At 46.3% G+C, this 20,340-nt stretch overlaps 1 protein-coding gene across 7 annotated transcripts in view; it reads right to left on the bottom strand.

The window, feature by feature from the left end:
• LOC125709804 (intersectin-1-like) overlaps positions 1–20,340 on the bottom strand; it is a 44,935-nt gene that overhangs the window by 3,676 nt on the left and 20,919 nt on the right. For 2 of the 7 annotated variants that reach the window (XM_048978677.1, XM_048978678.1), the window contains 29 exons: positions 19,850–19,987; positions 19,320–19,432; positions 18,492–18,754; positions 17,908–18,057; positions 17,306–17,446; positions 16,609–16,696; positions 16,140–16,279; positions 15,288–15,400; positions 14,988–15,196; positions 14,771–14,892; positions 13,959–13,973; positions 12,759–13,078; positions 12,274–12,433; positions 11,749–11,954; positions 11,518–11,603; positions 11,126–11,292; positions 9,902–9,950; positions 9,606–9,727; positions 9,353–9,476; positions 9,009–9,200; positions 5,747–5,868; positions 4,768–4,874; positions 2,960–3,143; positions 2,783–2,881; positions 2,105–2,272; positions 1,096–1,308; positions 610–731; positions 298–380; positions 35–118 (listed from right to left, as the gene is read on the bottom strand). In XM_048978677.1, the coding sequence (XP_048834634.1) occupies positions 35–118; positions 298–380; positions 610–731; positions 1,096–1,308; positions 2,105–2,272; positions 2,783–2,881; positions 2,960–3,143; positions 4,768–4,874; positions 5,747–5,868; positions 9,009–9,200; positions 9,353–9,476; positions 9,606–9,727; positions 9,902–9,950; positions 11,126–11,292; positions 11,518–11,603; positions 11,749–11,954; positions 12,274–12,433; positions 12,759–13,078; positions 13,959–13,973; positions 14,771–14,892; positions 14,988–15,196; positions 15,288–15,400; positions 16,140–16,279; positions 16,609–16,696; positions 17,306–17,446; positions 17,908–18,057; positions 18,492–18,754; positions 19,320–19,432; positions 19,850–19,987 (4,100 nt within the window). Of the gene's footprint in view, positions 1–34; positions 119–297; positions 381–609; positions 732–1,095; positions 1,309–2,104; positions 2,273–2,782; positions 2,882–2,959; positions 3,144–4,767; positions 4,875–5,746; positions 5,869–6,545; positions 8,573–9,008; positions 9,201–9,352; positions 9,477–9,605; positions 9,728–9,901; positions 9,951–11,125; positions 11,293–11,517; positions 11,604–11,748; positions 11,955–12,273; positions 12,434–12,758; positions 13,079–13,958; positions 13,974–14,770; positions 14,893–14,987; positions 15,197–15,287; positions 15,401–16,139; positions 16,280–16,608; positions 16,697–17,305; positions 17,447–17,907; positions 18,058–18,491; positions 18,755–19,319; positions 19,433–19,849; positions 19,988–20,340 lie in introns of those variants that run through there. The other 5 variants (XM_048978679.1, XM_048978682.1, XM_048978681.1 and 2 more) reach the window with 5 other exon arrangements.

Raw genomic sequence — 20,340 nt, forward strand, 5'->3', positions numbered from 1 at the left:
ACTAAACTAGTAGAAAGTAGTAAGTATGTCTTACCATGGGAACGACAGGGTTTTAGCTCAATGCCTTCCACTATGTTGACCATCAGCCTTCCAATGCCAGTCGCCCTCTGAGATCGCACTGCAGATAAGAGACGTGCAGGTCAGGGAAAAGCCATACTGGGCGAGAAGGCTACCGTCTGACACCTAAGGCTATGCTGGACGTTACACAATGGAATAAATCCAGAAGTTCCACTAATCAATGACACCAGAGACTTCCTATAAGAGATATTTGCGTGCGTATGGAGGTTAGGGGTCTACCAAGATACGCCTTCTCTCTTTTCTTCTTGTCCGTCTCAATGTAAAGCTCTGAAGCAGCTTTGATTTTCTGCACCCAAGCAGTCCTGCAAAAGCATCCAGGCATCATTTGCATGCTGTGACCCTTCTGCACTGCATTCTTAATGCATTATTTTTTGTTTCTATTTTTATAGATGAGTATTACGTGAGATGGTTCCCTATATGGGATGACATAATTCCTAATCCATTCAGTGAATGTCAGGGTTGATGGACTGCTGCTGTGTTCAGTACAGGCTGTTTATAGGCAAGGAAAACCCTGAAAATGCTGGTAATTACCTCTCATTGATGCTCTCTGCCCTGAGCGTGTAGACCCTGTCAATGTGGGAGATGTGAAATATGGGCTCGTCTCCAGAGGGGTCTGTGGGTAACTTCACCAGTACCTCATTCAGGAAGATAGGCTGCACAGAAATCATAGTTTAACAATACACTTAGCTTACACTGTATACATAGTTTAGTAGTATAAATTCTGGTTCTACATGTGGGATGGGCAGAGGGTACGTGAAGTCAAATGCTGAAGAATACACTTCCTATGCTTAAATATAGTACTAATAAGCTAATAAAATTATTGGGGACTTCCAACATACAAATTACATTATCCAATTACGTAGATACAGTGGCACCTAAACCCACAGCTAGTTAAAGCCAAGTAAGCACTTAAATTTGGACGTGAAAATACCCACCCCCTCTGCTAATACCAATTACTGCAAACCCCCAGCTTTTGACACTGCCAGTAAGTGTCTATAAGCCTCTCCACCCACTCACGGTCTTGTACATCCTGTACTGAAGATGCGACTTGGGGCTGAAGACTTTGTCTGAACCGGAGGAGCCGAGGGGTTTGATGATCTGCGTGAGCAGCAGGAAGTCATTGAATAAGAAGCCGTAGAGCTCCTTGTTGCTCTTTGACTTGTAGAGCTTTCCGCTGTGGAGGAACTTCCGAGGGCCCAGGCAGTTGGTCACAGAATTGAACACCAGTTGCTTGGGGAAAGATGATGGCAGCATTTATTATTAATTACTTGAAAGCATAATGACAGCTTACTGTTTCATGTAGTTCATCTGTTTGTCAGTGAAGTAGAGGATTTCTGGAAGGGAGATCTAGTCCTGACCAGGGAGACTGCTAAGCCCATATATATTACAGTTGTATGAAATACTAATTCAACAGAACAAATATGAAAATGATAATACCAGGTTACCATGGGGGTTACATTCCGATAAACCTTTGAAAATATTGATATATGAAAATGAATTTTAATACATTACACTTAACCCAACAAACCTCACAGCCTAGCCTAGCCTACATTAAACATGCTTAGAACACTTACATTAGCCCACAGTTGGGCAAAATCATTAACACAAAGCCTATTTTATAATAAAATGCTGAATATCTCATGTATTTTATTGATTAATGTACTGAGAATGAAAAACATTTACCTATCGTAAAGTCAAAATATTGTAACACGGACCATCGTAACCTGGGGAGCGTCTGCATTATTCCAGTTACATGATGTAAAGAATATACACAGGGACAGTGGCAAAGGAACCTCTCCACACACTGCATGATTTATCAATATGTGATGCTGCCATTTGGTCTTCAAAGGGCACCGATCACTTTTCAGGTTCTAACAGATATTAATGTCGCATCATTATCCAGTGTCTTTTTTGGGGTGGACTACTAATATTAATGAGACAATATAGAGATGAAAGGCTTTTATAATCTCAGGCGCAGAGCCTGCAGATGGGCGCACGCGAGTATGGTGTGATCAAACGAGTATACCTCAGACAGCCCCTCACACTGAACGTGTCCCTGGATCCACTCCAGGCGGTCTGAGTTCTCCTTCTCCCGCACCCCCTCGTTCACCTGGGAGCAGAGCTCTTCAGCCTTCTCCAAAGCCTGCTTCAGGTGACTGTGGTCTGGGTGGTTCTCCGGAGTATTCTCCAGGATCTGAGGGGGCCACGGGCACAGATACAGGGTCATTTAGTAGGTTAATCTCAATGTGTGGGGACAAATCATTTGATTGTCTTTAACTAGTAGAAAAATACTATACAGTAATACCTCCAATTGCGAGTAACTTGGTTTGCGAGTGCTTTGAAAGATGAGCACAAATTTTAAATAAATTTTAACATGATAAACGAGTGAGGTCTTGCAATGTATTACGTATATGCTTTGTCTGCCGAGTGTCACGTGATCACAACTGAGCCAATGGTTCTTCTCTCTCTCTTGCTGCGGGATTGTAGGTAATTGTCTCCCATGCTCGGTCTCAGTCTGTGTGCCTCACTCGTATAGTCAAAATTTAATAGAAAAGCACCACCCAAATAAGGGCGTAGCAGTGCAAGCGATGAATCTGTTTAACGACAATGCAATGTCCACATTTCTGCGAAATTGAAAAGGAGGCAAAAGTGGCCGTCATTGGATAGGTTCCTTGTTAAAGTGGCACGGCATGAGCGCACGTACATTTTTGATGATGAGGGGGTAGCGGGTGACCCTCTGCATGGGCTTCAGCAGGAAGCTGGACAGAGGCATGCCCTTGCAACGTGGGTCCATGGCCAGCCGCTGAAGAGGAGTACGGAGAGTTTCAGCAGGCCAGTCCAATTTCCCAGCCACATTCGTTTGCCTCAGGAGACCCGTTACCTTGACAAAGTCCTTAAATTCGGGCACCTCATCAGTCTTCTGCTGGATGATGGCGGCGCCGTTGAGCTGGCAGCTACAGAAACGGATATAGGGCTGCATGTGGGGTAGCTGCGAGGTGAGGATGTCACCGATCATCTTCACCGGCATGCGTTCGCCTGACATCTTCTTACGCACCCGCAGGGCCCTGGGGGAGGGAGTCAGGGACAGGTTGATGACTGGGAGGGTCAGAGTACTGAGAAACCAAGGGTGGGGTTACTTTTAGAGCATCTTTAAGAATGACGGAGCGTTTTTTGGAGAATCATTAAGAATGCGATCCTTTCCTGTGAAAATCACCTACAAATAATGTAATGCAAACTTCCATGTTATTTTTTTTACAAAAAATGTGATTTTTAGGCAAGGCAAACAATATTGTTTACTCACTGACTGTCCTGCAATTTGAAATTTGCTAATAAACTGGATTTTTATGCTGCATATTAGACATCATTAGCAGCGTAAACCAAATCTCAACGTGCATCGCAACGCAAAAAAATGTATCATGAGGTGAGTAGGTTTCAACAATTTATAAAAAAAATGAAAAGAAAGAAGGTTATATCTGAGTCTTTCAAAAGCAGATAGACAAGTGGATATGGATTCATGCTCTCAAGGTGTTGAAAGTCAAAATGACCAATAGACTATACTGAAGTTCTTTGGTATCATTGGTAGTTATTAACAGGTAACAATAGTAGTCTTTTTGGATAGATAATCATAAAATCTCTGAGCCACTGTGAAACATAACGCTGTTTTTCTTAGACGAAAACTATAGGCATAAACACACTGCATTGCTACCACCAACCAGAGGGGGCGCTGAAGTTCCTTCAGTAACCCTACTACTATATGCAGGGGCATGCTGCCCTACAGTATTCTGACACTGCATTACCACCAGCCACCAGAGGGGGTGCTGAAGTACCCTCAGTAACCCTACTACTATATGCAGGGGCAGGCTGCCCTACAGCAGTGATTCCCAACCGGGGGTACGCGTACCCCTAGTGGTACGCGAGCACATTACAGGGGGTACGTGGAAAAAAATTTTATATTTAATTTCCCTGATGATGGGTAAATATTATCAGCCATTCCATTAGCTGTGCCCTGGTATAGAAAGAAAATCTATCTGGGATGTGTTGCTTAATGAATTAAATGTTCAAGTTATGGAGATTTAATAAAATGTTTTAAATTTGATAATCAGTTGTACGTTCTACTTTTATTGAATCATCAACACATTTGACAAAGGGGGTACTTGTGGTATGAGAAAATCTCTCAGGGGGTACACAATTCAAAAAAGGTTGGGAAACACTGCCCTACAGTATTCTGACACTGCATTACCACCAGCCACCAGAGGGGGTGCTGAAGTACCCTCAGTAACCCTACTACTATATGCAGGGGCAGGCTGCCCTACAGTATTCTGACACTGCATTACCACCATCAACCAGAGGGGGTGCATACTATACTTAGCACATATATTTAAAAACATAATATAATACAATGTTATACAACTATAAGAAACATTCTATATTACCAGTAACCTTGGAAGTTTTTCCGTAGTGATTCACCTACAGCAGCCCAATCTCCAGTGGTACTGCGAGTATTTTACCTTACAGTTTTGGTAAATTTTCAACACCTAAAACAAGTTCCCCTGACGCAACTTGACAAATGTTTTTAGCTCAATACAAACTGAGGTCAACCACAACGAAGAGGACCGGCAATCGCGCAATCGAGTGAAGTGTAAAGTCTGATTTTCCACTGGGGCGGGGGAGGAGGTGGGGGTTGCATACTTCAGCAACTTGACGTTGCACATAATTAGCTCCTTCCAGTTAACGAAGATCATGGCTACTTCCTTCTCAGTCAGCAGCTCGGACTCCAGAAGCGGCTTCTGGAAGACCTGAGGCAATAAAAGCAGAATATTAAAGTTTAATCGGTGTTTCGAAGGCTGTTTACGTGGGGAGATCAGCACATTTTCACCTCCAGTGCAGATGAATAAGCATTCCTTCCATGAGAAAATGCATGTATAAGCATGTTTTTTATACATACGTTATTGCATATTAGTGAGAACTGTACATGCTGGCTAGGAAAAATCCTATCCATCTTTCATGACCACTTATCCGGAACAACTGCATGGTGAGCCTGGAGCCTAGGAGGCAGCCTGGAATGGGAAGTCAGTCCACTACAAGCCACAGACACACACAACCACACAGTGTGGATAAAGTCACAGCCGCAGGTGTTAGAACTCTGGGGTGAAAGTGAAATGCCTGTGTGACACATGGTGAATATGGAAACCTAACCTTCAAACCCCCCCACCAACTCCGTAAGCCGCTGAGCTCAGGGAAAATTCCTCCAGGAAATGATGTGCATGGTTTTGCTTAAGAACATGCAGTCGCTTTACTGTAGATCTTTTATATAAAATAAAAGTGCAGATCCTTAGAAACACATTTTCTTCTGAGTTGGGGGATTTCCAACTGTATGTGTAATCAACTTCAAAAATGACCACAACACCCGAGTAAAACACTCTTCCTCTGGCAGGAAACAGGCCGTTAGTAATACAGTGCCTGATAATCTGTAAAAACAAAAGAGCACATTTTTGCCCTTAATCGGCTGATTAGTTTTTGTTAAATGCTGACTTGAACAAATGCGTCATTAGCCTGATTTACACCATAGCCGCACATTTGAGCAAAAACATTGTTCTTTGTGTGGATTTCAAAAGGATTCTATACTGTCGCATAGTGCCCCCCCCCCCCCACCCCGACGCTCACCCACCTCTGTGACCAGCTGCAGGTCGCTGACATAGTTTTCCTCAGTGACGATGAGCTCATGGGTGTAGCCCTGTCTCTTCCTCTCCATGGGGGTCAGCATGTCCAGGAGATGTAGGTCAGCACACCCTGCGGACAGGACAGCGGAATGCATTTTGTCATCCTCTGCCGATCAACTTACCCACAGCTGGTCATCAACCATCACTGAGGTAAAACTAGACTTGAAACAGATTTGTTTTATTGCTAAAATTATAACATTTTTACTTCAGTTACATCTGATCACACTGAATTTTAAATTCATGCATTATTTGCTTTGACTTAATAGAAAGCGATATTTACTGGGATATGTACTGGGATATGTACTGGATAGCAGAGTGTTACCATGTACATATCGTTCACAAGATCAGGGATTCCTCGAGCTGATGATTCCTTCTTGACACCCAGACCCAGATCATTCAAACAAGTGCAAACATATACAGTAACAGTCCTCCATAACGATAAAAAGCCAGATCAAACATGCCAGGCCATGTTAACAGTACAAAATGTAACTGAAAACCCATTTAACAGTTTGGATATAGGCTACGGTCCTATGCATCATCTGCTGACATGAAAAACAACAGTGGATTATGTTTTAAGAGAAAAATAGAGTAGCCAAATGATTAATGATTTGCCTTTTATCTCACCAAAACAAAACAGACCAATGGCAACCATGTCGAATTCAGTTACTATGTTTTTTAGTAACGCGAAATACACATCTCAAAACCCACTGCAACTGGTTGAAGAAACACACACAAACACACATCAGGTCCACAATTGATACTGAGTCTTTTAATGGTTATGTACACATTTTTCTTAATAAAGATTTTGCTACAGTCGTTTTAAAGCTGAGTTGTTTGTATATATTTTTTATATGCTTTACATTCATTTCCCACTAACGACTTCCTTGGCGAAGTGCAACGTGATAGAGACTGTCTCTTATTTCCTGCCTCCCAGATTGCCGATGTGCATCTTAGAACGAGATAAATATACGGCTTTCTTAATGTAGGATGACGTGCACTTTAACTGCCAACCAGGACCAACATTCAAGCCGCTTTTTTAATGTCCCAAGGTTCTCGACGACTTCAAGTGCGACCAATCAATGTCTGAGCAGCGTACCACTGTACGGTCAACTAAAAAAAGAAAAACAAATACAGCGTATGTGCCAAATAGAGAAACACCTACTGTAACAGAAACAACAGAAAAATAATACTGCTATGAGAAAGGAGAAAATGACAAGACATGGTATCTGTCCTGTTCCATCTCTAATTACCCGTCGTGGTCTTGGGGGATAAGGTGTGTTAAGCAGGTGTGTTTTGAGTTTCAGCATCATCATACTCCATCAAGTCTCATTTGAGTTTGCCGAGAGAAGACATACAGCCTCCCTACAGTGTTTTAATGCAGTTCATTACACTGTTTAGTTACAGGTAAAAAAAAAAATATATAAATTAAATGAACAAATAAAACTTGCTGATCCAAGTGGTTTGTGACAGCCGGCACCAAGCACTCATTCTCTCCAAGTACTTAATTTTCATATGGACAAAAAACACACTATATTTAACACATATATTTAAAAACATGATCTAATACATTTTCATACAATTATAAAAAATAGCCTATGTCATCAGTGACCTAGGATGTAAAGTTCTGTCTGTTATGATTCAATAATAATTTTGAAATTGATCAAAAAGAAAATAATAATAATAAAACATATGTAAACCTCCAGCGGATTCATAAGACAGACAGCCTCAGTCAATTATGGACATCATAATATTGTCATACGACCAAAACAAATAATCTGGAAAAACATATTGGGGGTTTAACAGCGAGAGGGTAAGCACACATCATTTACACATATTGTAATTTTACCCTGTATCGGTCACATCGTTTAGTTCGACCAATATTTAATTAATCGTATGAGAAATAGGTAAGCAATAACACAGGATGTCAGAGAGGTCAGTGTCACAAGAAATGTGAGAAGAAGTGAGTCATGTGACCCCCCCGAGGTGGTCAGGTATCTGCTGCTATTGGTTCTGGGAGGGGGGGGGGCAGGAAAGAGTGAGCAGGGGAGCATTGATAACCCAAGTGTGACCCCCACCCCAGTCCCACAGGCATGATTCTCCATCCTCTTGCAGGGCCAACTACTTCACATCCCATCAGCAGCCGAGCGATGCATCGTCGCGAAACAAGCACAGTTACACGGGTGCGATTTCCCGATGACGCATAAAACATTTCGCATCGCATGCAGCATTTATTGGTTGATAGTGGGTCTTTCTGTGGAGCTACAGGCAAGGGGGGGAAAGCTGGGAGAGGCTGTTAGTCGGGATGGATGAGGAAGTTGACATCCAATAGAGGGCTCAGAGCCTTTCGTCCACATTGCTGTCCCAAGTTCCAGGACATAAAAATGGCGATTTCCCAAAAAGCAACACTGATAGCAGCACCACCAGAAGAGGGAGAGGTTAAAAAAAAACATTAATGCTCAGAAAGCCACAAAAAGACCCACTATCCAGACTCATTTATTAGTACTCATTTGTTATCATTAAAAACAAGTTAAAAATTGTCTTTGATTTAAAAAAAAATAAAAAATCAAATTAAGGATGTTTGTAGGATTTGCGTGCATCTATTGCTTAAAGAAAAAAATGAGGTGTTCTTCCAGCCAGAGGGCCAGGGGCCAATCATGCAGGAGTCACATGATCAGGGGCCGCATCTCCCATCATCCCTCGGGGCAGTGTTTAGGGGATAGTGGGTCTCTTTGAGGACTTTCATGGCTGAGTGGGATATGGGCAACATATGATTCCTAGAAAGAGGAGGAGAACACAGCACATAAGCAAAAAATCTACAAAGTAAAAAGGAAACAAAACAACATTCAGTCGGAGAAATGAAAAGGAATCTCACAGATACCACAGCAGAAAGGCTTGGAAAATGTGACGAGATGCAAGGTAGAAAGAAAAATGAAAATTATTGTGCTAAGAAAGGAGAAGATGGGCATTCAGAAAGGATCCATGATGTGTAGGTGAATAGGTGGGGGTGGGGGGGGGGGGGCATGGCTCTCCCATCTTGCAGAGGTCAAACATGCTTTAATGACGCATTATCACAGGTCTTCAGGGACACCATTGTCAACAGGCCTGTGTTTTAGCCATGACTGATCTAATTCAGAGACCTTCCTAGCCCCTCCCTCAGTTTGTGTAAGGTGTGACGGCAGCGAGGGGGGGGCGCTGATGGCAGAGACTCACATTGCTGGCTGGGGTCCGTGTCGGTGGTGAGCTTGACGTAGTTTGAGGGGAAGAGGCCCAGAGTACCATTCAGCTCGCCCTTCCACCAGTCAGGGTCGTCCTTGCTCAGCACATTGATTATCTGACCCTTGGCAAAGGGGAGCTCGTCGTCGTTCTGTGCGATGTAGTCATACATGCCGATCACCTGGCACACTGCGACATGGGGGAGGTGGGGGGGGGGGGCAAAGGTCAGTGCTCATGGTCACTGGACCAAAAAGAACTTCGATATCAGTGAAATAAATATGAGACTGTAGATAAGACAGCTGAAGCTCCCCCAGACACGGGATCACCGCCCCCATTCCTACCTGCAATCGGCCCCTTGGGTTTGGGGGGTGTGGGCTCTGTGGGTGTGGTTTTACTAGTCCCCGGGCTCAATAGCTTCACGTAATTGGCCGGGAACCAGCCAATCTGACGCTTCTTTCCCCGCGCCTGAGTGAGACACAAGCGTAGGTCCGTCACACGTCACAGACCGATTGCTGGCAGGATGGTAATAACGATCAAAGCTTTCCTTCCTGAAAGGGCACTCCAGGCAGCTCCGGTGGGAAGAGCGCCACCTACCTGCAGCTCCCCTTCCCACCAGCCTCCGGGGTTTTTTTTCCTGATGAGGATGAGCTGTCCAGGGGCCAAAGTCAGCTGCTCCGGGCCCGTGGCTGCATAGGGGGCGATCACCTGGGCGATTTCTACAGCGGGACAAGACGAGCGGGTTCAGAGCCAAAGTCCTGCTGACACACACGAGGCCCTGGCTGTGTTCAAATCCCTAAAACATCCCTGGGCAGCCTGACCCCCTTTTAAAACCACGAGGATGGTTTGAGGGCCGGAACACTGGCCTCTGATCACCTAAAACCGGCACTCACCTGGCTTCTTTCCCAGATTGCTGCTTTTCCCGGCTGGGCCCGGCCCCTGCTTGGGGGTGGGAAGAATGGGGGGGGGGGGTTAGTCAGCAACACATACGGCAGGTGAGGTGAAAATGAAGCCGGCGATCATTATTCAGGTTCATTTTACAGGAAAAGAAAACTCACAGCATTAGAGAGAACAAAATGAACAGCAAAGTACGTGCATCATACGTCCATCTAAGGAACCATCGTCTAACAGCCTGTTCTGGTCAGGGTTGGGGGATGGGAAGGGAGTGGGGGCTGGAGCAACGTTTCACCCTGGATGGGATGGCAAGTCCATCACAAGCCTCACACTCACACTACAGGCAATTCAGTTCGATATTGGGTTCATGATTCAATCTTCCCAGGATGTTTTTGAGGAAAAAAATAATTGTCATGAAAAACATTTCAAAATTCTTCGGAAACTTAAGTATTGCTTTTGTTTAACAAAAACAAAGTTTCATTTTCTTAATAACCATCCATCCAATATTTTTCCAAACTGCTTATCCTACTGGGTCGCGGGGGGTCCGGAGCCTATCCCGGAAGCAAACTCCACACACATGTGACCCAGGCGGAGACTCAAACCCGGGTCCCAGAGGTGTGAGGCAACAGTGCTAACCACTGCACCACCTTGCCGCCCCACTTAATAACCAATGATAATTATTTACAAACATTTATAAAATGTAGTAGCCTATTCAATATTTTGTCCATTCATCCATCCATTTTCGGTAACCACTTCTATTCAGGGTCATGGGTCTAACATATTATTTAAAATGAAAAAAAGTTTATAACAAATATGTCTTTTCTTAACAACCATTTCACCACTCTGCAGGTTGCATTATTTGGCTGCTGGTAGGGTGGAAGGCCAAGCTATTGCATCTTCAGTTGTCTGAACACTGCAATTACTGCTAAGAAAAACTAAGAGATTATGCATCCTAATACTAATAGGAGCCATTCTGTGGGTCATTTTATATTTCCACGATTCAAATCGTAATAAATTTGTACCGTGATTTATCGTCGCACGATATATCGTTACATGCTTACTAATAGCTATGATGCAGGGGACATTTTGGTTCAACTCCACATCGTTAACTGTTCTCTTCTCAAAAATGCTATTAATATTTGTTTTAAAATGTGCATGAGACAATTTCACAAGAGGTACAAACAGCTGTCCTTAAGGTCAAGCTTCAGTAGAGACGTACTTACTTCAGAGTCCTTGGGTTTGACGTAGTTGGACGGGAAGACTCCGGTCTTGTCCCCCACCGTCCCAGTCCACCAGTCTCCCTCCTTCTTCAGGACGATGATCACATCTCCCTGCTGGAAGGTCAGGTCCCCCTGCTCGCTGCTCTCGTAGGTGTACATCGCTGTGTATTCTGGGAAACAACACACACTTAATCTGAATTCAGCTTCAGCCTAAGCTTAGCACAAACTAAATATTTTCGCAATCAAATAATAAAGTACTTCAGAGTTTCACAAGTTTTATATTTTGATTCATTCCCCGCTGCATATTTCCAGGTGCATTCATAAGAACAGCGCGATTATTCTGGTGCAAAATGGCAGCCATGTGTGACATACTGAGGTCATTCACAAGCTTGTACCTTCACCACCCTCGAGGGGCTTGCTGCTGGGTGAGGGGTTGGGCCGCTTCACATTGGGGGGGCTTTCTGATGAACCTGAATCGATGCTGAACGGGGGGGGGGGGGGGGGGGGTGGACAAAAGGAAATAAAAAAAAAAAAACAGATGATGTCATCAGCTATTGACTGGCAAACCAGACAGAAGTGTGCTTTACGGGAGTCACTGACAGGATGGAGTATGATGACCTTCTCACCTAACAGACTGACGCTGAGGCCCTGAGATGAGCTTCACATAGGACTTGGGGAACCAGCCCCGCTGGCCCTGTACTTCCCCAAACCACCACATGTCCTGCTGCTCCAGCACAGTGATCACGTCGCTCTTGTTGAAGTTCAGGTGGTTGTCCTTCTTTGCTCTCCACGGATACAGGGCCTGAGCCTGGAGACCCTCCACCTTCTCCCCCTGCAACAAAGGGAACAAAAGCAGGGGATACAGAAAGTGAAACAGACATGCTGATGAAGGTCTAGTGCCCAAACGTTTATGTTAAACCCACAGTGAAGCTATTCTGCAATATTGTGTCGTGTATTATTCACACGTCCATCTGACACTTTTATGCAAAGAACATAAACATCCAAGTTCAGGCCAATATTATATATTATTTTACCACATTATTGACAAACCATTACAAATCATATGAGAAGATAGAGCGCAACATTTGAAGTCTGTTTCTTGATAAACAGAAAGTGGACACATGCTCTTCTCCCTCCCCAGGGCACCGCACCTGGCCCAGCACCGGTGATGGCGACGACCCTGTGAGGGCAGCAGGGGTGAAGGCGGATCGCTGACGCCGCTGCCCGGCGCTGGGGACCGACAGGGCAGGCTGCGTGGGCCAAGGGTCCCAGGCATCCGCCTCCGACTTCTCCGAAGCATTGGACGGCCATCTGCACACAGAGAGAGTGAGTCAGGCTTGCGAGGAAAATCGTGTATCTTGCACTTGATGGCTAAGACAGCAAGGATCTGTATTCTCAGCAGGCTAAATAATAGCTATGAGTAACGCTGGGATAGACAAATGATCCTATCAACACTGATTTACCATTTATATGATTTACAATAAACCATCCAAAGGAATCTATCAAAGCCCTGGGTGTGAGCTATTTAAACCCTTCATTAGACTATTCATAAATAACAGACTTTTGCTAAAATTAAACCTCAACGTCAGAGAAGCACTGTAAAAAAGTGCTCCACCGAGAGACGGATGTCACTCACGTGCTACTGAAATCAGCCCAGTTGCCAGACGAGGACAATGAAGATGCAGGGGCAGGCAAGGCGGTGGAAGTTACGACTGCAGGGGAAGCGGCCATGATCTCGGTGGGCGGGGCTTGTGCTGGTGTGGGGGTGGGGCCAGAGGTGGTGGGGGTGGCAAAGGCAGTGAGGCTGGGCAGTGGCCCTAAGCCCGCCCCTGCACGGATGCTGGCGGGCACCTCCGTCTCTGGGATCTTCTCTGCGTAATTGGCAGGGAACCAGCCGGTGTTGCCTTTCAGCTCCCCACCCAGCCAGCCTGGCTCGCCTGTCTGGGATTCGTCCACCTGGAAAGAACACGGAGGGTCAAAGGTCAAGGCACACTCATAGACTGAGCAACAACATACAGAACGGCGGTGGGGGGTGAATATGGGCATGTACATATGGGGCTGGGAGGGGACAAAACATAAAAATCAAACAAAAAAAAGTCTATTGTAGGGAAGTACGCTATGAAACTTAAATATAAGGCGAAAGATTATGTCAATAAAGTAGTCAGTAGCTGGCGAAGAGTGAAAACCAGTATACCCAGTGGACTGGCTGGACTGGAGCAAACAAGTGCTGCTTTACAATGTATTCAGTGTTCCAATCCCCGCTGCAACTCCCCACGTGTTAAAAAGTAAGATCTGAGTCCTCGATACCACGTCTGCTTCAGTAATGACATGAATAAAGGGAGACCCTTAACCCCCTCCCCATAACGTCTGTCCCAAGCTGGTGCCCATCGCAGATGTCAGGTCACCAGCCCATGAGCCCCGGGTATGAGGGGATAGGCGGCCCGTTCTCCTGGACGCGCCTGGTGACTGCGACACAGCTCATTAATGTGCTGCTTATTCCAGCCTGACAAAGACGCCCTTTCATGCAGCAGCTGTGTCCTCTCCGGGGACGCACTGGCGTGTCGAAGGTCCCGACGGGACTCTCTCTGCCTTAACGGGGCACAGTCGATGCCATTTTTCAGATCAGACAGATGCTGCTGCATTCCCTGTCTCTTGGAGGGATGTTTCTAGAGGTGTAGTATGTCCCAACCCCCCCCCCCCCCCCCCAAAAGCTTGTTAGATTCTCCACCTCGGCAACAGTGCTTGTTGCCTGGGTAACAGCATCTCTGTGACATCAAATTCATTCATTTGTAAAGGAATGACGGGAGATGGGGTGGGCATGCCGATCTACACTTACCCACTCCCCTTTGACCTCCAAGTGGAGAGCACAGACAGAAGATAGCCAGAAGTCAGAACCACACCAACCAAAACCACGTAAAAGCTACATCCTTCTAGGTACATGATGTAAGTCTCATGTTCTATCCATTTACTATAGGCATTTGTGTTGTTGAAAATGTCATCTTTTTACTGGGTTATCTGTATTCAAAGCAAGAAGGTACAAGAGTTGGACTTCCCCCTGGGACGTAAACCAGCAACCTTCGCGCTACAACTCCATGTACCTCAACAGCATACTGCCTACTGCCCTGAGGTCACCTTGTACACCCAACAGAAGTTAAAAATGCATGCGCCGGAGGGATTGTGTTCCCCGCGTCAATGTCACGAGAGACTGGACAGACAGCTTGTCGTCTAAGTGAGCAGCCTTTGACTTTTTCATATTACGTTACAGGGTTAGCACGCGTCGTGTTCAAAAGCGATGTTGAGCTGCTGCTTTTCCCCATCCTCCGCGAGGAAAGGTGAATATCCACCTATTAATAAACAGACTCCGCTACAGTGGTCATTCTGGCTCTCAGGAAGGAAAACAGGAGGCCTACTCATTCCCCCTCCGCTGCCACATCCTACTTCCCGTGAGCACCTGCATAACTTATAATCTACAGACCACTGCCTGAATGAACCATCATGGTGTCCTAAATACTACAGAACACCTCACAAAGCAGTACTAATAGCTTCAGTACACTGACGACATGAAGTCACCCACACCCGCCTACCCCCACCCCCAGGGCTGCTTAGACGTGGCTCGCTTGGCTGAGGCTTCCCATCCCACTTCGTTACCATGACAATATCCCCAGGCTGGATGGTGATCTCGTCGTGGCTGCGAGCCTCAAACGGATACAGAGCTCTGTAGAAGACCACCTTCACTTTGTCCTGGTTGAAGCCTGTGACGGGCACCTTCTCTGTGGGAAAGACGCGAGGACACGGGCAAGGTGAGCTCGGGAAGATTCCGGAGGGTGTGGCGAGCACACACACACACGCGGGCATGCGCCCTCACCAGCCATGGGCCACGGAGATTGGCCAGGCAGCTTCCCTGGGTCCGGGTGCTGAGAGAACATCTTGCTCAGCTTCTCGTGCATGTCGATTTTGCTCTGGCTGTATTCCTCGGACACCACCTTCGCCCACGGCTGCAGGGGTAGCGTGGGGGGGCCCTCTTTGCCATTATCCCGCCACGAGCACACCACCCCGTCCTGCAGCGGGTTCAGCCTAGCGAGGACACAGGTCAGGGAACAGTTACTGCTCTGCCCGCAGCACAGCCCTACCTGTGCTTCAGATCAGAGGGCAAACAGACACATACCTGCTCTCCTGGAAGTCCGGCGCCATGCCCTCCTGACCTGTGACCTTATGGACGTCCCCACTTAGCTCTTTCTGTTTCTGTTTTTGCTGCATGATGTGGATCTCCCTCAGCTCCTGTAGGATGATGCGAGACATGAGATGAGAGCGACACTATCACAGCCTCCTGACCTAACTAAACACAAAAAGGTTTACATATAAAAACTTTAATACACCACAACGATGGTCCATGATTTTGTCCACCTGTAGGCTAATTTAAGTGTTCTGGGATGCATTATTAGGATGCATGTTTAAGGTAGGCTAGGCTAGGCAATGATGTTCGTTAGGTTAGGTGTACTGTATTAAAATGCTTTTTCACCTTGCAATAATTTTGGCTTACGATAGGTTTATTGGAACGTGACCCCATCGTAACCCGGGCAGCATCTGCATATTAAATGTTAGCTTTCAGGATTTCTCTCTGTGGTCGTATAGAACCACTGAGCTCTTTAATAAAAACTGATCACGTGTACTTCATGTCATGATAATACCATATAATACCTTCTAACCATAGATGTTACAATATGATACCTAAAATTAGAGGTTATGATAACTAACCATCCACTGAAATTCAGGGACTAAACCAGGCGTGGGGAACCTGATCCGTGGGGAGCCAGTATGGGTGTGGGTTTTTGGGATGACCTCTCAATCAGCCAATAATAAAGCAGTGATTCTCAACTCCAGTTCTGGGGACTAACTGTTATTGGTTTATTGAGAGGCCATCCCAAAAACCCACACCCATACCGGCCCTCCATGGTCCCCCACCGCTGACCTGAACCATGGCGCCCCAATTAGTTTTGATCCTACGGCTGTGCTTTACCCTGAGCTGGGTGTTGAAGGCCTCGATCTCTAGCAGTTTGGACCTGGTCTCCTTCTCCAGCGCGTCCATCTGGTCCCGGAGGTGGCGCCGGGTGGCTTGCTTCAGCTCCAGAGCTTTCTGCAGACTCGTCAGGGAGTCTCCTGGGCCAAAGAGGGTCAGGACAATGCTGTCAAACAGCGAGCGAGACTGGAGGGAAGACCCACATTACACGACAGAGCAGCACAGCTCGGAACCATGGCAACAGAACAATGCAGCCAACAGCTTTACGCTGTCTTTTAAACCCATTTTTCTAATCTTTCTAGACTGGCCTAGATATTCTTAGTACAATTTAGCTATGCAAAAAGGGTTTCCTGGCAATAAAACTTTTAAGTGTCTTCCACTGAAATGCCATGTGGAAAAGGTCTTAGTGTTCATCTTTGACCAATCAGATCATGGCTCGCCCTCATGTGTCATGTGACCAAACACTCACTGGGGGCACCGCTCTGCTGAATGCGCTTCAGCCTGTCGCTGAGACACTGCTTCTCGGGGATCAGGCGGCCAAGCCACTGCTGGGACTCCTGTGGGGGGGGGGGGTAAGAGACCCCTTTCAAACCAGTACACTGACTTACTTACTTATTATGCAAAAACTTCTACAAGGAAAAAGCTACAAAATAAAAACAAAATAAGCCCAAACATTGTTCTCCCACTTTCTTACAGTTTTAAAATTTGTTTGGGAAAAAATGGTGTTACCTTTAAATGATAATGACATTATTATAATGTGCCTGGATTTGCAATCGGTCGTATATTACGTCAGGAAACAGGTACACGTACAATTTTATTTCATCATTAGGATGATGGCACTAAGTTTACAGTGTCAGGCTTAGTGAAGGAGAGAGGCCAACTGTGTGGACAGGGGCAGGTCAGAATTACAGCCTCCATCCTGCCCAGCATATCAGCAAGCATGCTGCAGGGAAAGGAGGAGGGGCTAAATCGACAGCATCCATTAGGCCCAGCGAATGAATGAAGTCCGCTGTGGACAAGGGGGTGGGGCTAAATCTACAGCACCCATTAGGCCCAGCGAATAAATGAGGCCCGCTGTGGACAAGGGGGTGGGGCTAAATCTACAGCATCCATTAGGCCCAGTATAGGACTGAGGCCCCTGAAGGAAAGGAGGGTGGGTGCAGTACCTGGAGCTGGAGTTGCAGGTGGGTGATCTCGGCGATGCGCAGCTCGCGGGTCTTCTTCGTGCTCTCGATCTCGTGTCGCTGGGCCGACAGGCGGAAGCGGATGTCCTGCAGCTTCCCCTCCAGCTGCTGCTTCTTCTCATTCTGGATGGAGGGAAAACAACCAGCTTTTATTCAATGCAACCTTCCAATCTCTACCAATCAAACCATTCTGTTTACATCATGGTAGATACATTCACTGATTATTCATAGTTGATATTTATTCAGGTATTTATATGCATTACAGTTGACTTTGTCCAAGGATTGTACAAAAATGTTGAGAAAAGTTGTGGGAGAAATGAACATGACTGATGAACAGCTAAATCTGTATATTCCACTCATTTTCACCCGCATTTCACACTATTTTTAAGTACATTTTTCACAAGCTGACCATGTTGTGATGACCAAGTTATGCTGATAGCTTGCGACTGACAGACCACTGATTTCAATAAAAACAACATCAACCTGCTGTGCTGCATACACAACAGTGCATACACAACAGCGGGCCCACAGAAACGGCCAGACAGCAGCCGCACCGCTGCAGCCCTGCCCTCACACTCACGCACCAGGGTCTCCAGCTCGAACTCTAGGGTCTTCTTCCTGGCCTTCAGCATCACCATGTGCTCCTGCTCGCGGTTGCGCTGGGTCAACAGCTCCTGCCTGCGGTTCCTCTCCCACTCCAGTTGCCGCTGGCGCTCCAGCTCCCGCTTGGCGGCCTGAGACAGTGGTGGGGGACAGCGGGGGACACACAGAAATAGACACAAAGCAGAAACAAGACAGATTTCTCAGAAATATACACCTCTGCTTTAGAGGAAGACACAGAAACACACATTAACCAGAAAGACAGAATTTACCCAAAACCCCTTCTAACACACACACACACACACACACACACACACACACACACACACACACACACACACACGCCCTAATACAAACACACACCCACAAGCCACATCGGTTAGACACCTGCAATGAGAACACTGATCCAAGGTAGACTCCCCTTCTCAACTCCTTCCTCTCACCTTCTGTCAGCTCCTTCAGGTCGTTACGACTCCTCCCACTCCTTGCCTCTCTCAACTCCCTCCTTTTATCTCCTGCTAGCTCCCTCAGATCTCCCCCCAGCTCTTCCCACTCCCCACCCCCTCACCTCCCTCCTCTCGATCTCCTTGCGTCTCTCCTCCTCCCGTTGCCTCTCCAGCTCCCTCTGCTTCTCCAGCTGCTTCTCCAGCTCCTGCTGCCTCCTACGCTCCTGATCCAGACGCTCCCGCTCCTTCTTTTCCTGTTCCAGGCGCTCCAGGGCTGCTAGCCTCTCCTGCTCCTTACGCTGCTGTTCCAGCAGGGCCTGTCGGCGCTTCTCCAGCTCTAGGTTGCCCCTCTCGAAGTTCTCCCTCTTCTTGTCCTCGAACGTGACTGAGGGGAGGACATAGAGGGTTGGGCCAAGCCTCAGGCAAAATAAAATAAAAGCAGTTTCACTTTAAGTTTCAGTTTGAATGGATAATCTTTACTGGCATAAAGTAGCTGTTGGTCATTGGACACTGAGAGACCTTGGGTTGTTTCTCAATCTGCGTACTTGACGGTACTTGTGTTCTCATGTACCCGTTTTATGTCATCTTCCATTGCTGAAGACCAGTTCCAAATACTCAAGAACAGAAGTACAGAGGATGGTAAAAAACCCCTGGATGTTAATATTGCCCGGCTCCAAATATTAAGAATACATCTTTGCATCCTCATTGAATGAGACGAATCCCATAATTCACTGCAGCCCAAGTTCATTCTTGGAAGGCAAGTTAGCAAGACCGGTCTTACCAAGGCCACAAGTACAATCTTTGCGTTCTTGGTACTGAGAAACACCCCTTCTGCCAGTGCCACCAGAAGACATATAAAATACCACCATACAGGCAGATGTGGAGTAGTGCATGACAAAAGCTTCCCTCGGCCCCTAAAGCTCCTTGACCTTTGACCCTTGACCCCTCACCTGGTATTTTCTTCTCCAAATTCTGCTGTTCCTCGTCGTCTTGTTCCTCAGCTAGCAGCTGGTCAACTGAATGCAGGCTGGACAAAGAGATCCCACTACCTGACCGAACTCTCCTACAGGACGTATAACCACACACACTTACTAGACAGAGCAGATCAGAATACTCAAGACTGATTGATATGTACAATCAGTCAGTAGTATTTCCAGCACAGCCGAACAAGCTATTCAATCGGTAAGCAAACCTGCATATGCCAAGGGTACGTTCAGGATAACACAGGCCACGGAGTCTCCACACTTTGTCAGGAATGACCTAAAGCCGCATTTATCAACTCCAGTCCTCGAGGACCCCCAGATGCTCCACTTCAACTGTGCTAAAGCTTCTTGCTTTGACTCTCCATCAGGGGTTTCCTTTGCTGAATACTTAGGGTTAAGGGAGTAACTGAATACAGGAATAGTGTCCCTCCAGCTCCAAAGGTGGACTGTCTGGGGGTTTCTCGAGGACCAGGCTGAGAAACACTGACCTGACGCACCTGAAAGTTGGGGGTATGAATTCTGGTGGCAGGACCGGGGGGAGTGGCAGGCCGGACATGGCCATGTCGATGAGGTGCATGGCGAGGATGAACTCCTCTGCTGTCAGCTTACCGTCCTGGTCGATGTCAGACAGGTTCCTGTGGGAGCAGGGGGGGGGGGCAAGCTCACTCAGAGGAGTTAGAAATGCGCAACAATAGTGGGACTAATGACTAATATAAGGGCAGTATCGTATTATACTCAAATACAGCCCATTAAGACATGAGAATAACAGTACAATTATTAATATTATTAATTCTGTAAACATAACATATACGACACGAATTTCAACTTTCAAGAGATCAGTAATGACTTCTCCTAAAACATCCAGGTAAATAAATGTAATAAAATGTCCAAATAAATAATAAATTCATGCAAACAGAATTAATAATTCACCCATCAAGTATGACATGCTATAAATATATAACAACACGAAATGAAGACAGCTAATTCC

The sequence above is a fragment of the Brienomyrus brachyistius genome, chromosome 16 (assembly GCF_023856365.1).
Source record: "Brienomyrus brachyistius isolate T26 chromosome 16, BBRACH_0.4, whole genome shotgun sequence".
NCBI lineage: Eukaryota > Metazoa > Chordata > Actinopteri > Osteoglossiformes > Mormyridae > Brienomyrus > Brienomyrus brachyistius.